Source organism: Bemisia tabaci, chromosome 4 (genome assembly GCF_918797505.1).
Source record: "Bemisia tabaci chromosome 4, PGI_BMITA_v3".
Taxonomy (NCBI): domain Eukaryota; kingdom Metazoa; phylum Arthropoda; class Insecta; order Hemiptera; family Aleyrodidae; genus Bemisia; species Bemisia tabaci.
The window spans coordinates 57,662,389-57,681,657 of record NC_092796.1 but is presented as its reverse complement, the minus strand read 5'-3'; the positions used below and the strand labels follow the sequence as shown (position 1 = coordinate 57,681,657).

Genomic DNA, 19,269 nt, shown 5'->3' with positions numbered 1-19,269 from the left:
TTTTCATCCTGTATACAGTATGATTCAAAAGTTCCGCACCACCCTTGTAAACCCTTGGCTTTTTACCCCTTTTCAGAGTGGTCCCTACAAAATTTTGGGGGCTCTCATTTCAAAGTCATTTCCTTCGACCTAGGAGCATTCACAAAATTTAAAGTCCCTATTTCGATTTGTTAAAAAGTTACGAAAGCGGGGCCTCGACTTTTGAATCACTCTGTATGATCGGGAATTGACACAAACCTGCCCTCCCACAGCAAAAATGCCACAACTATATTCCAAATTTTATGTTTTCTTCCCACATCTGTCTGTTATACAAGAAAACTCAATGACCACAGGGCTTCATTTTTTGAGTGCGATTTCCTAAAGATATGCCGGAGTTGGCTCACAAAAATGAAGGATGAATATTCGTTGGTTTCCTTGTAAAACAGCATTTTCCAAAGGAAAATTTTTAAAAATGTTCAATGGAGATACGACGTTTTCACATTGGACAACAGAACCTGGCTCCGGAGTTAAATGAACTCCGAATCTCACCCTGAAACTTATATCAGTGTAGATTGGATGCTGAACCATGTACCTATAACCGCTTTCGAAAAACATATTTTATTAGCCAGAAACTACCCCAGATTTGGCAATCGTGGGGGTAACTCTTCGTTGCTGCGGTCAGACACCACTAAAGAGGAAGGTATAAAGTCCCCTTGACTAAAATTGCACCACTTCATCTGCGAGAAAAGCAGAACCGGAACAGGGGTAAAAAATGCGTGGCTGGCTCACCGCCAACGTGGATTGGTTTACTTTGTGGCTTCTATCGGGTAAGTATACAGGAGTTAAACAGTCTGTTTCGAATTCTACGGTCTCCGCGCGAAAATGCGAAGGGAGGCTGCGCTGTCCGAGAAATGAAATCTAATAAATTTGATTTTTAGTCATTATCGTGAATACTTTGCTTTTGGATAAATTTTACACTTCACGCAATTAGTGTGTGCTATAATTCATATCATTCACACTCACAGTTACACAGCGTATGACTCTGCACCCTGCATTATTTCTAAAGGACTTCACCGACCAAAAAAAAGTATTCGGTAAACTACATATCGACGGTGTAAGTCGGCAATCACATAACTCGTTTGCGGTGTCTGAAAATCTCCGCCTCTATGCTATTTTTTTAAAGGAGAACAAATCGACATCATTCCTTGAAGTTTATGCCGAATTTTCCTCACACAGAGAAGAAAAATCACGGCAGTTATGAAGAATTGCCGTTGAGTGGTTTTCCGTTTAAAAAATAAAGTATGACAGGAAGTCTGCGACGTCGCAAACCGAGTTATGTGATTGCCGACTTACACCGTCGATATAGATATTCGCAAGAATATAAGAAATGCAGACAGTCGGCTCAATGAAAATGAACGATAGATTTGCTTGCAGTTCGAATAATAAATTAATACTGTATAGTAATCGTGGATACAATTTGGAAGGTTGAATTTAAAATGATTATAGGTACTATTTTGTACATAGATATGCCAGTGTGTAATGATCGGTAATCTTAGGGTTCTTGCAGTACACCCATTTTTGCTCTCTTCATTCATAGTAATAGAATGTATATTTCCTTCCATTTTATAATGTCATTGAACTCCAAAGTGTCTCCAAGGCGTTCCTTTAACTGGGTGCATTTCTGCCAAACGGAACTGTGTGCATTATGATGTGAGCCGTGTTACGCATATATTATTATGGGTCTCAGGGCTCATGTCTTAAATCACATAGTTCCGTTTGACAGAAATATGTCCAACTTATCGTCACGTTCATTAGTTTTCACGTCGAACTGCAAGAGGGAAACATCATTACTGTGTTCCGGTGCAAACCTTTTCTATTTCAGTAATGAAAGTTATGAGTAATTGGTTTCTTACAGATAATGTAGAAAAAATACAAATGTGTAAGCACGAAGGATTTAAATTTCGCTTCGGAACATTCATCGAGATTTTTGTTTGTCTTTGAATTGATAAAAGATCTGATGGAATTATTGTACGCGCTTAGCCATTTACACTGCTTGCACACTCGAGAGAGAATATTAAAAGGAGTCTCCTGACAAAGAACTGAGGAGGTTAATTATAAGAATACCTAACCCAGTACCACTGTTCATAGTTTCCACGTCGAATTGCAAGAGGGAAAAATTATTGCAGCGTTCCTATGCAAACCTTTTTTATTTCAGTAATGAAAGTTACGAGTAATTGGTTTCCTTACAGATAATGTAGAAGAAGAACAAATGTGTACGCACGAAGAATTCAAATTTCGCTTCGGAACATTCATCGAGATTTTTGTTTGTCTTTGAATTGATAAAAGATCTGATGGAATTATTGTACGCTCTTTGCCAATTACAATGCTTGCACACTCGAAAGAGAATATTAAAATGACTCTCCTCACAAAGAACTGAGGAGATTAATTATAAGAATATCTGACCCATTAGCACCATTGTTCATTAGTTTCCACGTCGAATTGCAAGAGGGAAAAATTATTGCAGCGTTCCTATGCAAACCTTTTTTATTTCAGTAATGAAAGTTACGAGTAATTGGTTTCCTTACAGATAATGTAGAAAAAATACGAATGTGTACGCACGGAGAATTTAAATTTCGCTTCGGAACATTCATCGAGATTTGTGTTTGTCTTTGAATTGATAAAATATCTGACGGAATTATTGTACGCTCTTTGCCATTTACACTGCTTGCACACTCGAGAGAGAATATTAAAATGACTCTCCTCACAAAGAACTGAGGAGATTAATTATAAGAATATCTGACCCATTAATACCCCTGTTCATTAGTTTCCACGTCGAATTGCAAGAGGAAAAAATTATTGCATAGCGTTCCGATGCAAACCTTTTTTATTTCAGTAATGAAAGTTACGAGTAATTGGTTTCCTTACAGATAATGTAGAAAAAATACAGATGTGTACGCACGAAGAATTTAAATTTCGCTTCGGAACATTCATCGAGATTTGTGTTTGTCTTTGAATTGATAAAATATCTGACGGAATTATTGTACGCTCTTTGCCATTTACACTGCTTGCACACTCGAGAGAGAATATTAAAATGACTCTCCTGACAAAGAACCGAGGAGATTAATTATAAGAATATCTGACCCGAATCCGACAGCATAATATGATGGTGTCTCCAAGTAGCCGGTTTATTCTTGCACGCTTACTTGTGACTCGCATTTGCAAACCCTCCCAACTTCCCCTCCGCATGTCATCCCTTCACCCGTTGAACATCAACCTTTTGTGCAAGCTCCCCTATCGCTTACAGGTCTGAGAGGCGAGAGCGAGGGGTTACACCCCGTCGGAGCCCCCCTCCTCCCCAAAAGCTGAGGAAATGAGAGAAGGGGAGGTTAGAGAGTCGAGCGGATGAATGATGAATTTGGACAAGGAGCGCCATACAAAGGCATTTAATCCCGAACATGCACTTACACGTTTCACTAGCCTCCGAGGACAGGTTCCAAACACCGACATAAAATAATAATTATCAAGAAATATTAATCAAATAAAAAATCAAAGTTGATGAGTAATGTACCCCTTCTTCGAGGAGAGAATTTTCAAAACGTTTATTCTGCACTCAGTTGGTGGCATCATCGACAGAAACATTGGCGCAGCTCTGCCGTGATAGCGAAGAGCCCATTTACACTTATTACTTACTATTTACTTACTTTATTTTTAAGTTTCTATCTTTACCGTTCAATATATTTTCATTTTTTCTTATTTTTTATCTTTTGCTTTGTTGGGTAATTATTTATAAAATTATTAAAAAATGTAGGGGTCCCTTGCGAATGAAAAGTTAAATGTATTATAAGTTTTATAAGTAAATCTAATTTAAATCAAGTATCATAGTTGCAACATAAGTGCAACACAGTTGCTGCCGTAGGTGCAAACATGAGGTTTTGAGAAAAAGTCCTCAGAAGCGTCTGAGCGGAAAATTTTATTGAAAGAAGCCTCCGTTCTTTGTAAAATTGCCACCAATCCTTCTAAAGATTCTGTGATATCGTTTGGATGATTAAAAATCTACAAATTTCATTTCAATTATATAATCAGGGTATTTTTCATTTTCATGTAGGAGAGACAGCCGTAAGTGCTATCTTCTGCATGCTTTTGTGGTTGCGTTTTGGACAGTACAACTCTCAGTATTGGCTCTATGCATGGCGGAATAATGCTCCTTACGTCAGAAACAACTTCCATTTTTGCGCACTTACAGCTTTCTCACAAGTCTCGTTTTCATTCAAATGAGACGAATTGTGCTGTTTTGGCAGTGTACAAAGATTTCATCTAAAAGAGATTAGACGAATTTTGAAAGAGACTCGATTCGAAAATGAGAGTTACAGCTCTTTTGATAACAGGGTAGACCTCACTGAGAAAAAGCTATGGTTTCTAAACCAATTAGTGGTTCGTATGGAACACCATTAATAGTTGTAAATGAACTAATGATTATCGGTCTGTAAACCATACTGTGGTAGCTCGTACCATGGTATATATACACATATAACTAAGGTATACTATTATTATATGTTGCCTCACTACTATTAGTGGTCTTCCTATGAACCACTATCGTTTATAAGCCATAGATTTTCTTCATGCTGAGGGGGCAGGGTACAGTCCAAGAGGTTTGGACCTCCTTTATAACTTGTAACCCCCCCCCCCCCCTCCAAAAAAATCGCTCTTGGCTTGCGTCATCGCGGTAAATCGCATTGCGGGATAATTAGTAGCCCCGGAAAATTAAAGCTCAGTCTACGGATCCATGGCGTCTTTCATTTTTAAGGGGTCAAGCGTCTTGCAAAGCGCATACAATGTAATGAACCCGTAACCCTTGCATGAGAGGATCGTGTTACACCCAACCCTTCAGCTCCTCCCCCGCCGGCGCCTCGAAAGCAATAAAATTTGTTCTCGGTGCACTTTAGCTTTTTATCGAGGGAATTATCGGGGAGGACCATTACAGTGCGGCGCCAAGTTTCTAATATTCGCAAACGGGTCATTTATGACAGAAACGTACTATGTCGCATCAAGTTTCAACCAAGAATAAGAGGTTTGAAATTGTTTTTCTTCATTGGACTGAATGTAAAAAACAAAGTTTAACGACTGCCTTCACGTTTCAAATGATTTCTCGACTTTAAATTTTTGACAAGGAACAATTTGGACTGCGTTCAGCAGACACGAACCAAGCCGCACCAGCTATCGCCAAAAACAGGGCAATTTAATTTTTTAGAAGAGAAAGTTCGAGCGGATTCCTTTGAAAATTTTGGGGAATTTTCTTCGTGCTATGCAGAAAATTCACTAAAATTCTCACTAAATTCCGCACAACCGCATAGTTAAATTGCCTAATTAAATTTGGCAATTGCTGCTGTCAGTTGGTTCCTTCCTCCTGAACACACTTTAGTCATCGACATGATGGTTTCCTGCTTTTCAAGCAGTAGCAATCAATATGTGAGGTTCTCATAGACATTCGTTTGGAACAAAAAACCGTCAAATTTTAATTGAGATGAGAGGACTCCGACTGTCTAAAACGTCTCTTGACTACTGGAATGAGGGCGTAGTAAAAAAAAAAGGTGTTAAAGCAAGATTTAACGGAATAAGCGAGGCTTACTGAGGCTATTCAAACAGTTATGGGTCGCGATTAAACGACGGAACGACTCAGTGGCGAGGCGTGAAAGATCGAATATCGATATTTCCTCATTTGGAGATATGGTAAAGAATCGATTATTAGGGTGTTCGTTGCGATCACCCTGTCTATCGATCCTTTTCCGTAGGTTTCAATGGCAGATCAATCGATGTATCGCAAAGCACGCCACGCCACTGGAATGACTACACAAGGCAACTTTAACACGATTCCGATCCACGCCACTGAAGGGTTGGAAAAGCTGGAAGCCAACACTGCCGTGCTAAGGAAAAACGCCGTATGAACCTTTGAGAGTTGCCAAATTTCCTTCGATAAAATGTTTATTTTTGAGGAAAATGTTGAATATTTTTCCTTGAAATTTTCAGAAGTTTTAGATCAAATTACAAACAAAATTATCTGAGAAATTCGATGACAAATATTCAAAAATCTTCCTGGAAATTCGTGATTTATTAAAGGAAATTTGGCAACGCCTGAAGGCACATACGGCGTTTTTCCTTAGCACGGCAGAACAGGTCACAGACGGCCTGTCTGTGAATTAAACGCTGCCTTGTACGCTCACGCCACGATTTATTCACGATTCAAACAACCTTTTAATTAGCGTGCAAGTAACTGCACATGTCGCCGTTTTTCTTTTCAGTCCTCTACATCATACGGATGTAGGAAAAAAAGGAAAATCTCGCGAACCGACTCGTTAAACTAGTAACTTTGATCATGAGAGCTTGGGAAAATTCGCGGGTAATTTGAATAAGGGCAGACGTCGCCGGTTGATTCTACCGTGAAAAGCTCGATTTATGAGAGCGGGGTGTAGAGAGAGGGGTGGGGGGGATGGAAAGCGCCCGGCGACAGGAGACAGAGATTGCGTCTTGGGGAGGGGGGGAGGGGCGATTGGAAGGTACGATTCCGTCCGGTGCTTGAGGAAACAGACGCGAGTTCAACTGCGCAGCCGAAGGTAAATGAATTATAAAACCTATTAAGCTTCATCCTAGGGCTTTCTCGTTGGTGCCACACTGCGCAAATTTCGGTGCATGTCACCGAGATTTAATGTTTTTCCAGGGGTGCGGAAACCTCCCGACCACGCGACCGGATGAACGGGGAAAATGGGGAGGCCTTGTCAAATTTTCCGGAAATTTCGTTCGACAGCGTTATAGTGATGAAAAAGTCGTATTTCTTGGAGAGAAACCCCCCTCCCCTCAGAAAAAAATATATCTTTCAGGGGGAGCTGATCATGAATTTTGGTTCCGAATGGAAAATGACCCATTAAAGGGGGACCGCTTCTACGCCCTTGTATACCTTTCTTATCTGACCGTTCTGAATCGGAAACTAAAGTAAAAATGAACGGTTTTTCTTCTTTTAAATTAAAATCAAAATCTAAGAACACTGCGATTACGATTAAAAGAAGGCTAAAACGAAAATTGTATCGTTATACGCGCACGAGGGGAGATATTCAGCAAGGGTAAGTATTTAACCTCAAGTTTGAACGATCATTGATATGACCTTAGTCTTTGTCTACATCCTCGCATCAGCGTTCCTAAACCGCTTGATCATATTTTATCACACCACGGCATGACTAGATTGCTGAGAGAGGGGAAAAATCCCATTCAGGGTATAGAGAGCAGTTAGTTGGTGAAGGTACATATCCATGGAATCCATGGTAATAGAAACACCAAAAAAAGTAAAGAAATATGGGGAAAAAATTAAATAAAAAACTCCAGAACGGACCCCAGTTTGTAGAACACATGCAGTTTCATGCGCGATGACTTGCGTGCTGTCATTTTTTTCCTACTACAACGCCACATAACCATGAGCCCTCAGATCATGGGTTGGAAACCTATGATTTGGAGCGATTTTAACAGGTAAAAACCGAGTCACGTCAATGAGAAAGAGGTTAGAAGTATTTCATTCCTCTATACTATCGTGCTAAGGAAGAACGCCGTATGAACCTTGAGGCGTTGCCAAATTTCATTTGATAACACACGAATTTCCTGGTAAACTTATGAATATTTTCCTCCTAATTTTTTCATATAATTTTATTCGCAATTTCTCCTAAAGTTCCTGAAAATATCAAGGAAAAATATTTATAGTTTTCTTCAAAAATAAACATTTTATGGGAGGAAATTTGGCAACTCTCGAATGTGCATACGGCGTTTTACCCTAGCACGGCAGTATAAGCGTCAATGCCATAGATTATGTTCGACGGCTATGTTCATACATTCAAAATATTTGCCTTCGACTTTGAATTTTTGACAGGAGAAAATGTGCAGCTATATACGCTTAAAACTACCCTTAACTCATCATCTTGGACTTGGTCAATTTCTCTTAAACTGGGTCCATTTGGCAATGCTCCGCCGCGTCCAGTTGCTATGATAATGTGGGAGGAGACGCGAAGGCGAAGGGTTGCGGACTCAAACAGCGTGATAAACCGCAATCAACAGCAATTTCATCCCTGGATGCAAGTTGGTGATTAAACGCGTGTTATAATTACCTTCTGATTACGGGCGGAGGGTTGGCCAATCAAACACGCGCCATTCGGGCGGCGCGGCGCACAGTGGATCGTGTCAATTAGAGAGGTCGGACATTAAATTTTTTACTAAAACTGACAAATTTTTATGTTTATTTCGTCATATTTTAAACTTTAAGAGGAGCCTCTTAAAGAAAATTTCACAAGACAACCAATGGAACCACTATTAGAACTTCAAAATCTTGTATAAACGGAGTTAAAAGCGTTTAAAGTTCCCAAATTTTGTCCGACCTCTCCTATTGACTCGATCCACTGTGCGGCGCGGCGATTCGTCGTGCTCTGGTGATGCTCGCCGACGCGGACGAAATTTCGTTTATAGTCTGTGATCTTAGAACTATATTGGCACGTATACTCCGGAAATGATATCAAATTATTTGAGAACGTTCTAAGCTTAAATAAAACGTTTAAAAAGACTGGAAAAATGTGTGATTTCACGAGATCTTGATCCACGGTGGCTAAGTTCAATGTCCGATTTAGAGAGAAAAAAAGAAGAAAGAGAAAAAACCGCCTCCTGCAGAGAATATTTCAAAAAGCATCAGTTTTTAGGTGCAAGGTCCGTCTATACATTTTAGAACTTTGAAAATTACTTCGGGAAAATGACTTTTCTGTTACATTAAAAATGACCACTACCCGGAACCAGAGGTAGTAAGGGATGTACAACTGAACTACACTTTGCAATCAGGACCTACGATTTCTGGCTCATTCGTAAAACACTTATGCGCATATGGATGGTAAAGGTACGTTTTTTGTTTCTAAACTGAGCCAAAAATTGTAGTTCGTAATTGCAAAGTGTAGTCCGACTGTTCTCTGTTAAATCTGTGCCTAATGACGGCCACAGCCTCTATATTATAAGAGACTGCCAATATCAATCGAAGAAATTGCACCTCGAATTGTACTCAATCAAAAGGGACTCAATAAATTGTACACAAAACCTCATCGTGATGATCGGTGAGTAAGTGTGGGGTTTCAAAAATATTTTATTTCAGTTCGCCTTGATATGACAGGGTAGGCAAAAGCGTATTCTCACGACCAAGTATAGTGGTATCATTTTACTGCGCATTAAGTTGAAGGCATGATGACAATCTTGACGCGTTGTGAGAATACCACTATAGCTGTTCGTAGGTACTCGCTTTTGCCTATCTTGTCAAATGAAGGCGCTGTCGCGCTCGCCCAGTGATGATTTCTGCAAACTAATGTACCAGTCACTGAAATAGAATCAATGGAGGTGAAGAAAATTTGAAAATCCTCATGGGCTCAAAGATGAATTCTATCTCGGGTATTCTACATCCAACTGCATCACAGAATCTAATGTCACTGGTGACTGAATATTGAAACGCGTCATCCTTTAAAAACTGGTAGAAATCATGAAAGGTGAACGACACCAGAGAAAATATAAGAAAAAGAAAAAGAAAGTGGGCGAGCGAACATTGGATTTAGACGGAGGAGATGAATTGCTACACGGGTAGGCAAGGAAAAGCGCCAGAAGATTCTCGGCTTCAATTTTCTAGGAGAGTGTACAGAAGACCGAATCTTCTAATCTAACTTTCCCGCTTTCTTCCCTCCCGTCTTTTGACCTTTGACTCACTCTCGTGAAAAGGATTCCTCATGACTCTAATTCAAAAGCTCCCTCGGCTTAGCAATTTTCTGATGATAAAGGCTACGAACTCTATGAAAGCGTTGGCGTTGGGCGAAGTTCCTCTGAGGGTATATCAAGGCCAGAGGAGTTCCAATGAGAGGAGAGAAGAATTTTAAATTGAGCGCACAAACATAACAACTTTGAAAGTGTGGTTCACCTGTCTTCCCACCTAGATAACCGAAGCGTTGCGTCATTCTCGTTCGTGTTAGATATGATAAGGGACGTTCTGCAAACAATCTATGGCTATTTATTTTTACACACGGAAAATCAAGTGGACTTATAAATATTCATATTGCACTCTACGGTTGAATAGGAGAAAAATTCCGAAAAGCGGGATTAGCGACTCGATATTCCGAAAGATTCCAGCCAAAACAAAAACGTGACGTAACGTGACGTCAGTCAAAATTTCAACGTGCTTCGTTGAGCCTGGTTTACTTTTGACGTGCTTGCTCAGAGCAACGAATTTACACTCGAGCTCTGAGTGAAATAAAACATAACATAGAAACGAAAGATTGAAAATTTCAGTGAAATATTTAATGAAAGTTCACGAGGCATGTGAAATATTTCATATTTTTCAGGGGTTAACCCGCACTCAATCACACAAAAATAGAAGGGAAATCATAATTTATACATTTTGCGAAACATAATGAAAAGGAATCTTCATTTTTCAATATTTTTCATCTTCTGAAATTTCAAGAAAAATGTCAGGTGAAATTTCAAGAATTTGTTTTTCATGAAATTTTGCCACCCTGCTCGAACTTCCCGGTTTCCAACGCGTCCAAAAAAAAAAAATAAAAAAATAACAATTTCCCTAGAAAATTCCACGAAAAAATATCCGGGCCTAGCTAATCTGGATTAAATGTATCGTGCACTTATTTTTAGAAGAGCATGAAAACGCTCGTGCTCTAAACCAACTTAAGATTCATCCGAAAACGGTCCTCCATCATTTCAGAGACATTCCGTTTGGTTAACAACCCACAGAACTCCATCCGTTTGAAATAAATTACTGTTTCTTTTCCTCTTTTCTTCTCGCCTCCCGGCATGAACGAAGGGGTTTCCCGGGGGACGGTGAAAGGGCCGGGGGCGGGGAGGAGGCAGGCTTTCATCACATACCTGCAAGAGACGGAAAATTATATCACGGCATTACTGCAATACGAGCCGTCTTTGTTTCCGTCTCCGAAAAAAGGCCTCGGCAAACGCGAGGCCTCTCTCGAACCATATATAATTTCCTGACAAATGATATTGAGAGCGGTTCGAGGGGGCGGGGGCGGGGGATGGGAGGGGTAATAAGCGGAAGGCGGAGCGGGCATGGGGCGAACATAAATAAAAAAGAGCCGGGGAAAACTGTCGCCGAAGATCCCGCGGAAATTTTATGAACAAATGTACAAGCATTAAAATAAGACGCGAATCTTTTATTGATTCCGACTCGAGGGAAGGGGGCAGGGAGTTTCCTCTGAGTTTTCTCTGGTCTCTCTCGTGAGGAGAGCTCTCCGCCTTCCTCGCTATACATTTTCCTCTCGTTCGCCACATCTCATGAAGCTACATTTGAATTTAGAATTTTTCGACAAATAATATTTCAGAGTAAAATGAAGGGCAAAACGCGAGGTGCGATTTTTGCTATATCAATAGGAATCTCACTTTGAATTAACAGCGGACGATACGTGTTGTGACTCATTACACAGGGGACAATGACGAGTATGGAAAATATTTTGATTTTCCGAACTTATAGGATGGAAGGTCGGAAAGAGAGTTTTCATTTGAATAAGTTACGAACGAGCGAAAAATAGTTTATAGAGTTTTCACCCACTAGGTCAAACTTAATCGAAAACTCAATCGGAAGCATGTCAAAATCTTGTTTTTCTAACGTCCACGTCTAAAACCACGTTCGCCCACCTGACGTGTCACGCGTCACGTCGTCGACAAATTGACGCGGTCCCGCGGATAGCACTCCATACTTTCGTTTACGTAAGTTAAGGTAACCTGATAGGCCTGAGTGCAACCTTAAGTCGAAGCAACCATTAGTTGAGACAATGCATTAAGAAGGACGTATCTCGGAGTTTCATATGCGCACTGGCTAAACAGCCAAATTGATTCCACACCGCTACAGCGAGCTGATTATTGCAATTTAAATACAAAGTAATTGACAAAGGAGATGACGACACAGCTATCGGTTGAAACGGGTGGTTGCTATAGGCTAAGGAGGTAAAAAAAGGACTAATAATAGGGTCTCCCGTGAGGTTGTTAGTTAGTCTAATACTTAGCTCCTTTGTCTATTGCAACCTCCCGCTTCCACCGATAGGATCGCTCCATCATCTCTTTATATACCTCCTTTGTCTATCGATTTCAATAGTCAGCCCGTTGTTGATGGTATAAAAATTACTGTCGGTTGTGCGCGCCTACCCTAATGATGACTGATTAAGGGCGTATTGAGCAACCTGTCTCGCGGACAATATATAGTTAGGCAAACTCGCGTGGATAAACTTGCACCGCTCATCGAGAATCGATCATCATTGTAATCAGCGGTTGATAAAGTGTCACTGCTTGCTTGGTAAAAAAAATACTGCTATGGCTCCCGGGATAGTAAAAAACAACAAAAAACACCTTTACTTCGACTATATGCACGTTTTTGTGACCTCCTTTTGACACTTAGCCGACAGCTTATCTTCAGGTTGATCGATCCTGTCCCCGGTGTCTCCTGTCACAACGCTGAGGATTTTCATACATTTTTTGTATGAGAGGACTTGATAATAGCTCTTTCTTCCGTTCCAGTTGATTTTTATTATACACGAGTTACCCTAACTTTAAAGTATTGCTGATGGTGTAAATGCCTCGAGGCGTTTTTGACAGCTTTGTTACACAACTCTTTGATGCTAGACTACAATACGTGGAGGATTCTTGCCTCAACTATTTAGAACTGCAGTCGGCGCATAGAAAGACTAAATTTTTTTAGAGGGGGGGGGGGGGGGGACTCATTAATTCATTGTAGATTCTTCCTTAAAAAATTATAACAAAAAATAAACAAAAAACCCATTCATGGGCTCCAATTCGTTTAAAATGGAGAAAGGTGCCACAGAAAATTTCTTTTCACTTCCGAACTCATTTTCGAAGTGAGTAGGCTGGTTCCTACTGAATAAGTACCGCCATTATCAGAAGTTGAAATTCTACAGCGATGGACGGGATCATCACTTGAATTGAGCACTGCCGGCAGCTGAACGTCTCAACTGTGCAAAGAAGAGATTAAGGGAGATCTGAACAGAAAGTGATTAAGGCCGAGCAGCTGAGCTCTCTCGCAAGCGCGTCCTCGCCGCTAAAGCCCTTCAAAAATTGCTTTGTACAATTTCAGCAGCTCAACTGCCAGATTTGCAAGTATTTCGAATAGTGTCTTTTACCAAAAATTAATATAAATAAAAAAGTAAATGAAAAGAATGCACATTCTCCTGAAGATGACCTCTCCTTACTACTGAATCATGCTCATATTTTGTTTTCAAACACATTTTGGCAGTTCCGCCGATTGGACCGCGTAAGCAGATGGGAACCAAACAAAATCAGCTATCGCCAAATTTAATCGGGCAATTTGATTTTTTACATGAAAAGTTTGTGCGGAGTTTTTGTACAAATTTCAATGAATTGTCTGTATAGTACAAAGCAAACTCTTTAGAATTTTCAAAGGAATCCGCACAAATATTCTCTTGTAAAAAATTAAATTGCCCCGTTAAATTTGGCAAAAGCTGCTATGGCTTGGTTCCTCTCAGCTATACACGGTCCATCAATGAGGGTTCGGTTTCTTCGGAGCTAGGAAATTTTCAGGACCACTCTGAACCAGCAACAGTTTTAATGACTAGGTACCTGGGGAAATCAGAGATTTCTCAGTCTGCAAACCTTCAAACGTTCCGCTGTCCTTGAAAAAAATGATCCAGCCTTTTCCCAGGCTTCGCAAATCAAGACGAAAAATGGCAAGCACGTTAAAAAAATTGAGACATTTTGACGATTGCAAGACGGCTTTAGAGAGGCACTGACGAATAAGACGGCGACAATGGAGCAGAGAAAACATCCCTTCAGTTCGCTTACCTGAGCTGATTCAGTAACATCGTCAATCGATATATCCCCATCGAATTGCGTGACCCTTAAAAAGCGCAGCAAATCGATCGTTATCAAAACAGTCCATTCGTTCAGTGAGGACCCATCAAATCAGGGTGTCTACTCAAACTGGCTGGCAAAATTAAAAAAAAAGAAATCACCACTTTCACAGTACTTTTTTGGTACTTTCCCAAAAAATTTAGGAACTCCTCGCCAGAAAAATGCATTATTTTGTCAGAATCTTTATGGGACAAAATTCGCAAAATTTCGGAATTCACGCGCGAATCGAGGAAAAAATGACGTATTCACGAAATACGAAGCTCATTGGTGTGCCTGAAGATTCACTCACTGCACAATCGCGATCCAGCGGACAAATCGTCGCTCTTTTGGTATAAGGGCGTACCTCGATTTCCGCATGAGCCCCAGAAAGCATGGATTTATATGTGAAACAGGACTCTTATTCAAATCGAGATACGCCCTTACGTCAGAGGGGCGACAAAATACTGCACGAAGAATCAACTAGCCGAGGGATTGCATACTTTCTAGGCTGTCTTAAAAAACACGTGTGGTATGTCCGAAAAATTCAGTGGCATTTCCGGACTTTCCGCATTTTACGCGCGGTATGTACCGAAAAATTCCGGACTTTCTTGCGGAATTTCCGTACTTTTTCGGTAATTCCGGACCGCCCTCAAAAATTCACCCCTATTTCCGGATTTTTCGGATGAGTAGGCACCCTGAACCATCGAATATCGAATGAAGCTATCGATTCACACGCAACGCGAACGACACGGCGGAAACGGAGCCGGGAAGAGGCATGGGAAACCGCGTGCGGGCGACGGAGAACCGGAACCGGGAAAAAGCGGCGCACACCTGAATCAAGTAAACAAATTCCGGATTTCGAGCGGGCGAGCGATGAGCATGGCGCGCCACCGCACCACCGCCTTCGCGCCGCCATCTAGATCAATAGTAACCGTCACCGAAAATTCAAGCTAAGGCTCATCTCTTCCGCCTGTCCTCTCGTGCGTCCTCGTGGGCGCACAATTTTCCCTCCGGGATTTTCATGCGTCCGGTGTTCAGCGGACAAAAGTTACGGTCAAAATAGGGAGGTGGAGCGGCGGGTTTTTCAACCTCTCATGTGGCGAGGGATCGCTATCTCTCCTTGCCTCCCCTAAAAATAAAATAATAAAAATAAAAAAAAAATAAAAAAAAAAAAAAAAAAAAATAGATGAGAGAGAAAATGTTAATGAAAAAAAATGAAGGAAAAATTGTGCAAGAGGAGATAAGCATACCCTAAAAAATGAAAAAAAAAATTGATGAGAGAGAAAATGGATGTTATTAAAAAAAGATGAAGGAAAAAATTGTGCAAGAGGGAGATAAATTACCCTGCGTAACATTTTGTTAAACAGTGGCCATCCAGCAAATTGGTGACATTGTTTTTCTTCCTTTAACCCTGTGTTGAATGATCGATTCTTAACGGAGTACCTGCCTCCTCCGCGAATCGATTTATTTCCACGGGTTTAAATAAAGAGAAAACAATACTGCCAACTTGCTGGATCTGCCAATGCTGGTAAAGTTCAAATAACCGTCCGATTTTCCAGGGGAATTTATTAATTAACAAAAAAAGTCCGAGAATGAAGAGTCAGTGAGAAGAAGTCATCATTGTAAGATGAAGTTCAAAGTTGCTGATGAAATCTCATGTAAGGTTCCATATTTTTATATATGTTAACTTCTTTATTGAAAACTGCCACCATAAATTACATTCATTTCGAAAAACGATTCTTGTATTCGATATCCATCGTAACGAAGGGAGCCCTGCGAATTTTAATAGCTGCAGGTAAATGATAAAACGTTTTTTGTTTGTTAAAAAAACTGTGTTGAAAAGACATGCATTCAAAAATATATTTTGATTGGGGTCTTTAATCGCGAGGGCGTTCTACATTTTCACTCTGAAAAGTCATTTGGAACTTTGGAAGTACAAAATAGGTATACGTCTGGTGTTTCTTGATCAAAATGAATTCAGTGCTGTGTCCATTCTAATGAATTCCGTCTTCATTGTTGTGTGGAAAAACACAAAAAACTAGTAGGCTTGAATAATTTCACAACAATTCTAACCAAAAAATAATAGACTCTAGAGATATTCTTCGTCACAAAACCTAATTGTTTGCTGTCTGAGCGCTTTCACGTCACGTACGCACACGGTAATAAACACTTACCGGTCATTCAAATTGTCTTCGCGTCTTTGAAAACAGTGATTAATTTAGTCTCAGTGCTTTAACTGAAAATTCAACGTTTGCACGGAGAGGAGCCGAATCGCAGAGGTACAACATTATTTCCATCAAGAACCCCGCAATTAAAGTTACAACCATAAATCATGTCACTTAAAGAGAAAGATGAAGTGCGAGGGAGCGCGAAATTAACTTGATTTTCGTCGGAAGTTTTCCCTCAGACTTTACAAGTCAGCGTTCGGTCTTTAAGGTCGACTTTTTTGGGAACCAGAGAGTTTTTAAGAGAGCATCCATGACTGTATGAAGCCCAAATTCATTTTAAGCACGACTATCCTGACACAAAAAAATTGCAGGCTAGTGTTGCGTCTCCAGGTGAAATTGGTCATAAGAAGCTCATTAAAAGAAGGTTTTAAGGGGTAATAAATACTATCCGGGTAGTCTTGGTGTTATTTTTCCTAATGTGCACGATGTCTGGAACTTTTGATTTCTTTCATTCTCTGATATTTTCCTGACTTTTCCTAATATCCACGGATAAAATCGAGGAAAACTCGGTTTGCTCTCATTTTCATTCAGTTCTCTTGGAAACACAAGGTTTTCTTAAAAAGTCCCGGGGGGGGGGGGGGGGGGGATTAACTTACACGGAAAAAAGAGGAAGGAGTTAGATTCCAAATTTGAAATTTCCCATTAATTGTGGTAGTACCCAATAAATTAGGTTGCTAACCCAAATGTTCCGACTCCAACTTGAGATGCAGCACTGCTAAAATTACTTTAAAATACCGTATCATCCAAAAATTGGGGTAGTGCCACAATTTTAGGGGATTAACGTGGTAAAAACAATATAAGCGGTTTGGAGGACAAGGCGCATAGGCTCAGATTTTGCCATTTCCAGAAATACGTGTTTGAAGTTTCGAAATTACATGGATCCTTATGGCGAATAGAAATTTCAAAATGACTTTTTGATGCTTAAAAATTGGAGTTCGGGAGCGAATTTCTCACCGAATAGCCAGTAAGACTAGTTTTACTTGAATTATTATTCTCAATTTGTCAAAGTACATTCATGCGCTTGTTCTCAACCCTCATATGGCGTAACGCTCTTTTCGACTCCATGGAGCGTTGTGTATTTTATGAACGGCTCACAGTGGATCGAGTTAATGGCAGAGGTCGGACAAAGTTCGGAAACTTTAAACGCTTATAACTCCGTTTGTACAGAACTTTGGGGTTCTAAAAGTGGTTCCATTGGTTTTCTTGTGAAATTTTCTTTTAGAGGCACGCCTTGTAGTTTAAATGTGACGAAATAAACAAAAAAATTGGTCAGTTTTTGTCAAAAATTTCATGTTCGACCTCCCTAATTGAATCGATCCACTGTGCGGCTCCAAGGACCGAGGACAGGTGTAGGAGCAATATTAGAACTCACCTGTAATTCTGGCGGTCCGCCTTCATCCCTGATGAGGAGGAGGTGACTCTGTCCGTCGACGAGGATCTCCTTCTTGAACCTGCCGCCCTCTGGCGATTCCTCCTGGAGATAGGAGCCGGTCAGGTACCTATGAACCAGCGCCGACTTCCCGGACGCCAGCGATCCGACGATCCCTAAACGCAGATCCGGCACACCGCGGGACAGGGTCCATTCTTGACTGTTCACGAACGAATCTGCAACGCACAAAAAACAAATCGTCCATTATCCCACTGATATTAATTCAGGAAGCCCACTGAAAAAAAAAATCTCGGTGTATTTACTAAGAAAGGGGTAAACTTGCCAAGATTCAGGTTCTATTTGATCCCAGTTTTTTTTGGGTAAAATTACCATTTATGGAAATGGTAATTTTACCGAGAAATCTCGGTAAAATTATTGAACTTTCTCGGTAATTTTACTGGACCTTGGTAAAAACGCCAATATTTTTTATCGACTGTGGTAGAATTACCGAGATAAAATGGCAAAGTTACCGGGAATTGATTACCAATAAAAGTGGTATTCTTACCTGAAAAAAGCAGTAAAAATACCGGTTTTTAGATAAGCTAACCAGTCTGTCTTGGTAAAATTACCAATAATTGGTAAAAAAAAGTGTGATGGTAAAGGTACCAACGGACCTTGGTAAAAACGTGGTCAGCCGGGTGAGTTCGCTTTTTAAAGCAGACATATTTGCAGTGCTCCCATTGCATGTCCGTCTAAAGTTCCGGGATTCGGAACTTGTTTGTTCCAACTTCTCCAACACCATGACCGTCAGAAGTTCCGGGAGTCTTAATAGATTTTTTCGAAAGTCCGAGAAAGCTCCGGAAAATGCAGAAGATCCGGAACATTTTGGGACTTTAGAAGTTCCGAAAAAATCGTTCAGTGGTGGCTTGTCAGTACTTGTCATCACGAGACTATAATCGCGTACAACTGAATAGATACAACTATTCGAACATTACGGCAATGCTGTTTGCCTAGCCTACGAATTGAAGGCGAATTGTCTGACCACGCACGCTCGAACTTCAAAGACGTGCACCGATAAAAATATTTGTGTACTTGCGTTACTTTAGGTTAGTATAGGAAGTGAAACACAAACCATCCCAGATTTCGTGTTGATTGTGGTACAGTTGGTGGTGAGTTTAGTGCAGAAAACAATGGAAGACTGTAAGACCCCAAAGTCAACCAAAGGTTAGGGCTATTTTGTGTTTTTACTTCTCGTACTGATCAAACTTTTGTGTTTAGTTTTCAATTTTTCAAAACCAAAAGCAAGGTACGTCATTTGATGACATTTCAAGTGGTCCTGATTCATAAAATTGACGTCTCTCGGGTATTTTTCGAGAGCTTTCGAAAAATTGTCAAGTATCAGTGTACAGACCTACTTGCGAGACTGTACAGATCGATTTGAAAAGCCTTAAAATATACCTTGACTGGAAGTTCCCTTTTGAAAACCTATCCGTCAAGAAAAAAATTCGTGACATGGAAACGCTCTTCGACGCTTCGAGAGCTTTCATTCAGTGGACAATCTCCCGGGCTGCAGCTGCCATTCCAGGAGTTTCAAGTAGATTCGGGCGATTTTTCAAGGTGCGCGGCTACTCAAGCACTTGAAATTCGATAAGAAATCCAAGTAAGTCGAAAGAGCTCTCAAGGGGGTATGGTCCCGGTTAAGATAATTCCGAAAAAAAATCAGCTACATAGAAACTAGAGTGCCCATTGGGGAGAATATGGACA

The 19,269-nt window shown here is 40.5% G+C and overlaps 1 protein-coding gene across 3 annotated transcripts in view; it reads right to left on the bottom strand.

Annotated features, from left to right (window-relative positions):
* CenG1A (Centaurin gamma 1A) overlaps nt 1-19,269 on the bottom strand; it is a 124,799-nt gene that overhangs the window by 24,879 nt on the left and 80,651 nt on the right. For 2 of the 3 annotated variants that reach the window (XM_072300152.1, XM_072300153.1), the window contains exon 2: nt 17,509-17,741. In XM_072300152.1, coding sequence (XP_072156253.1) covers nt 17,509-17,741 — 233 coding nt within the window. Of the gene's footprint in view, nt 1-13,860; nt 14,828-17,508; nt 17,742-19,269 lie in introns of those variants that run through there. The other variant, XM_072300155.1, reaches the window with a different exon arrangement.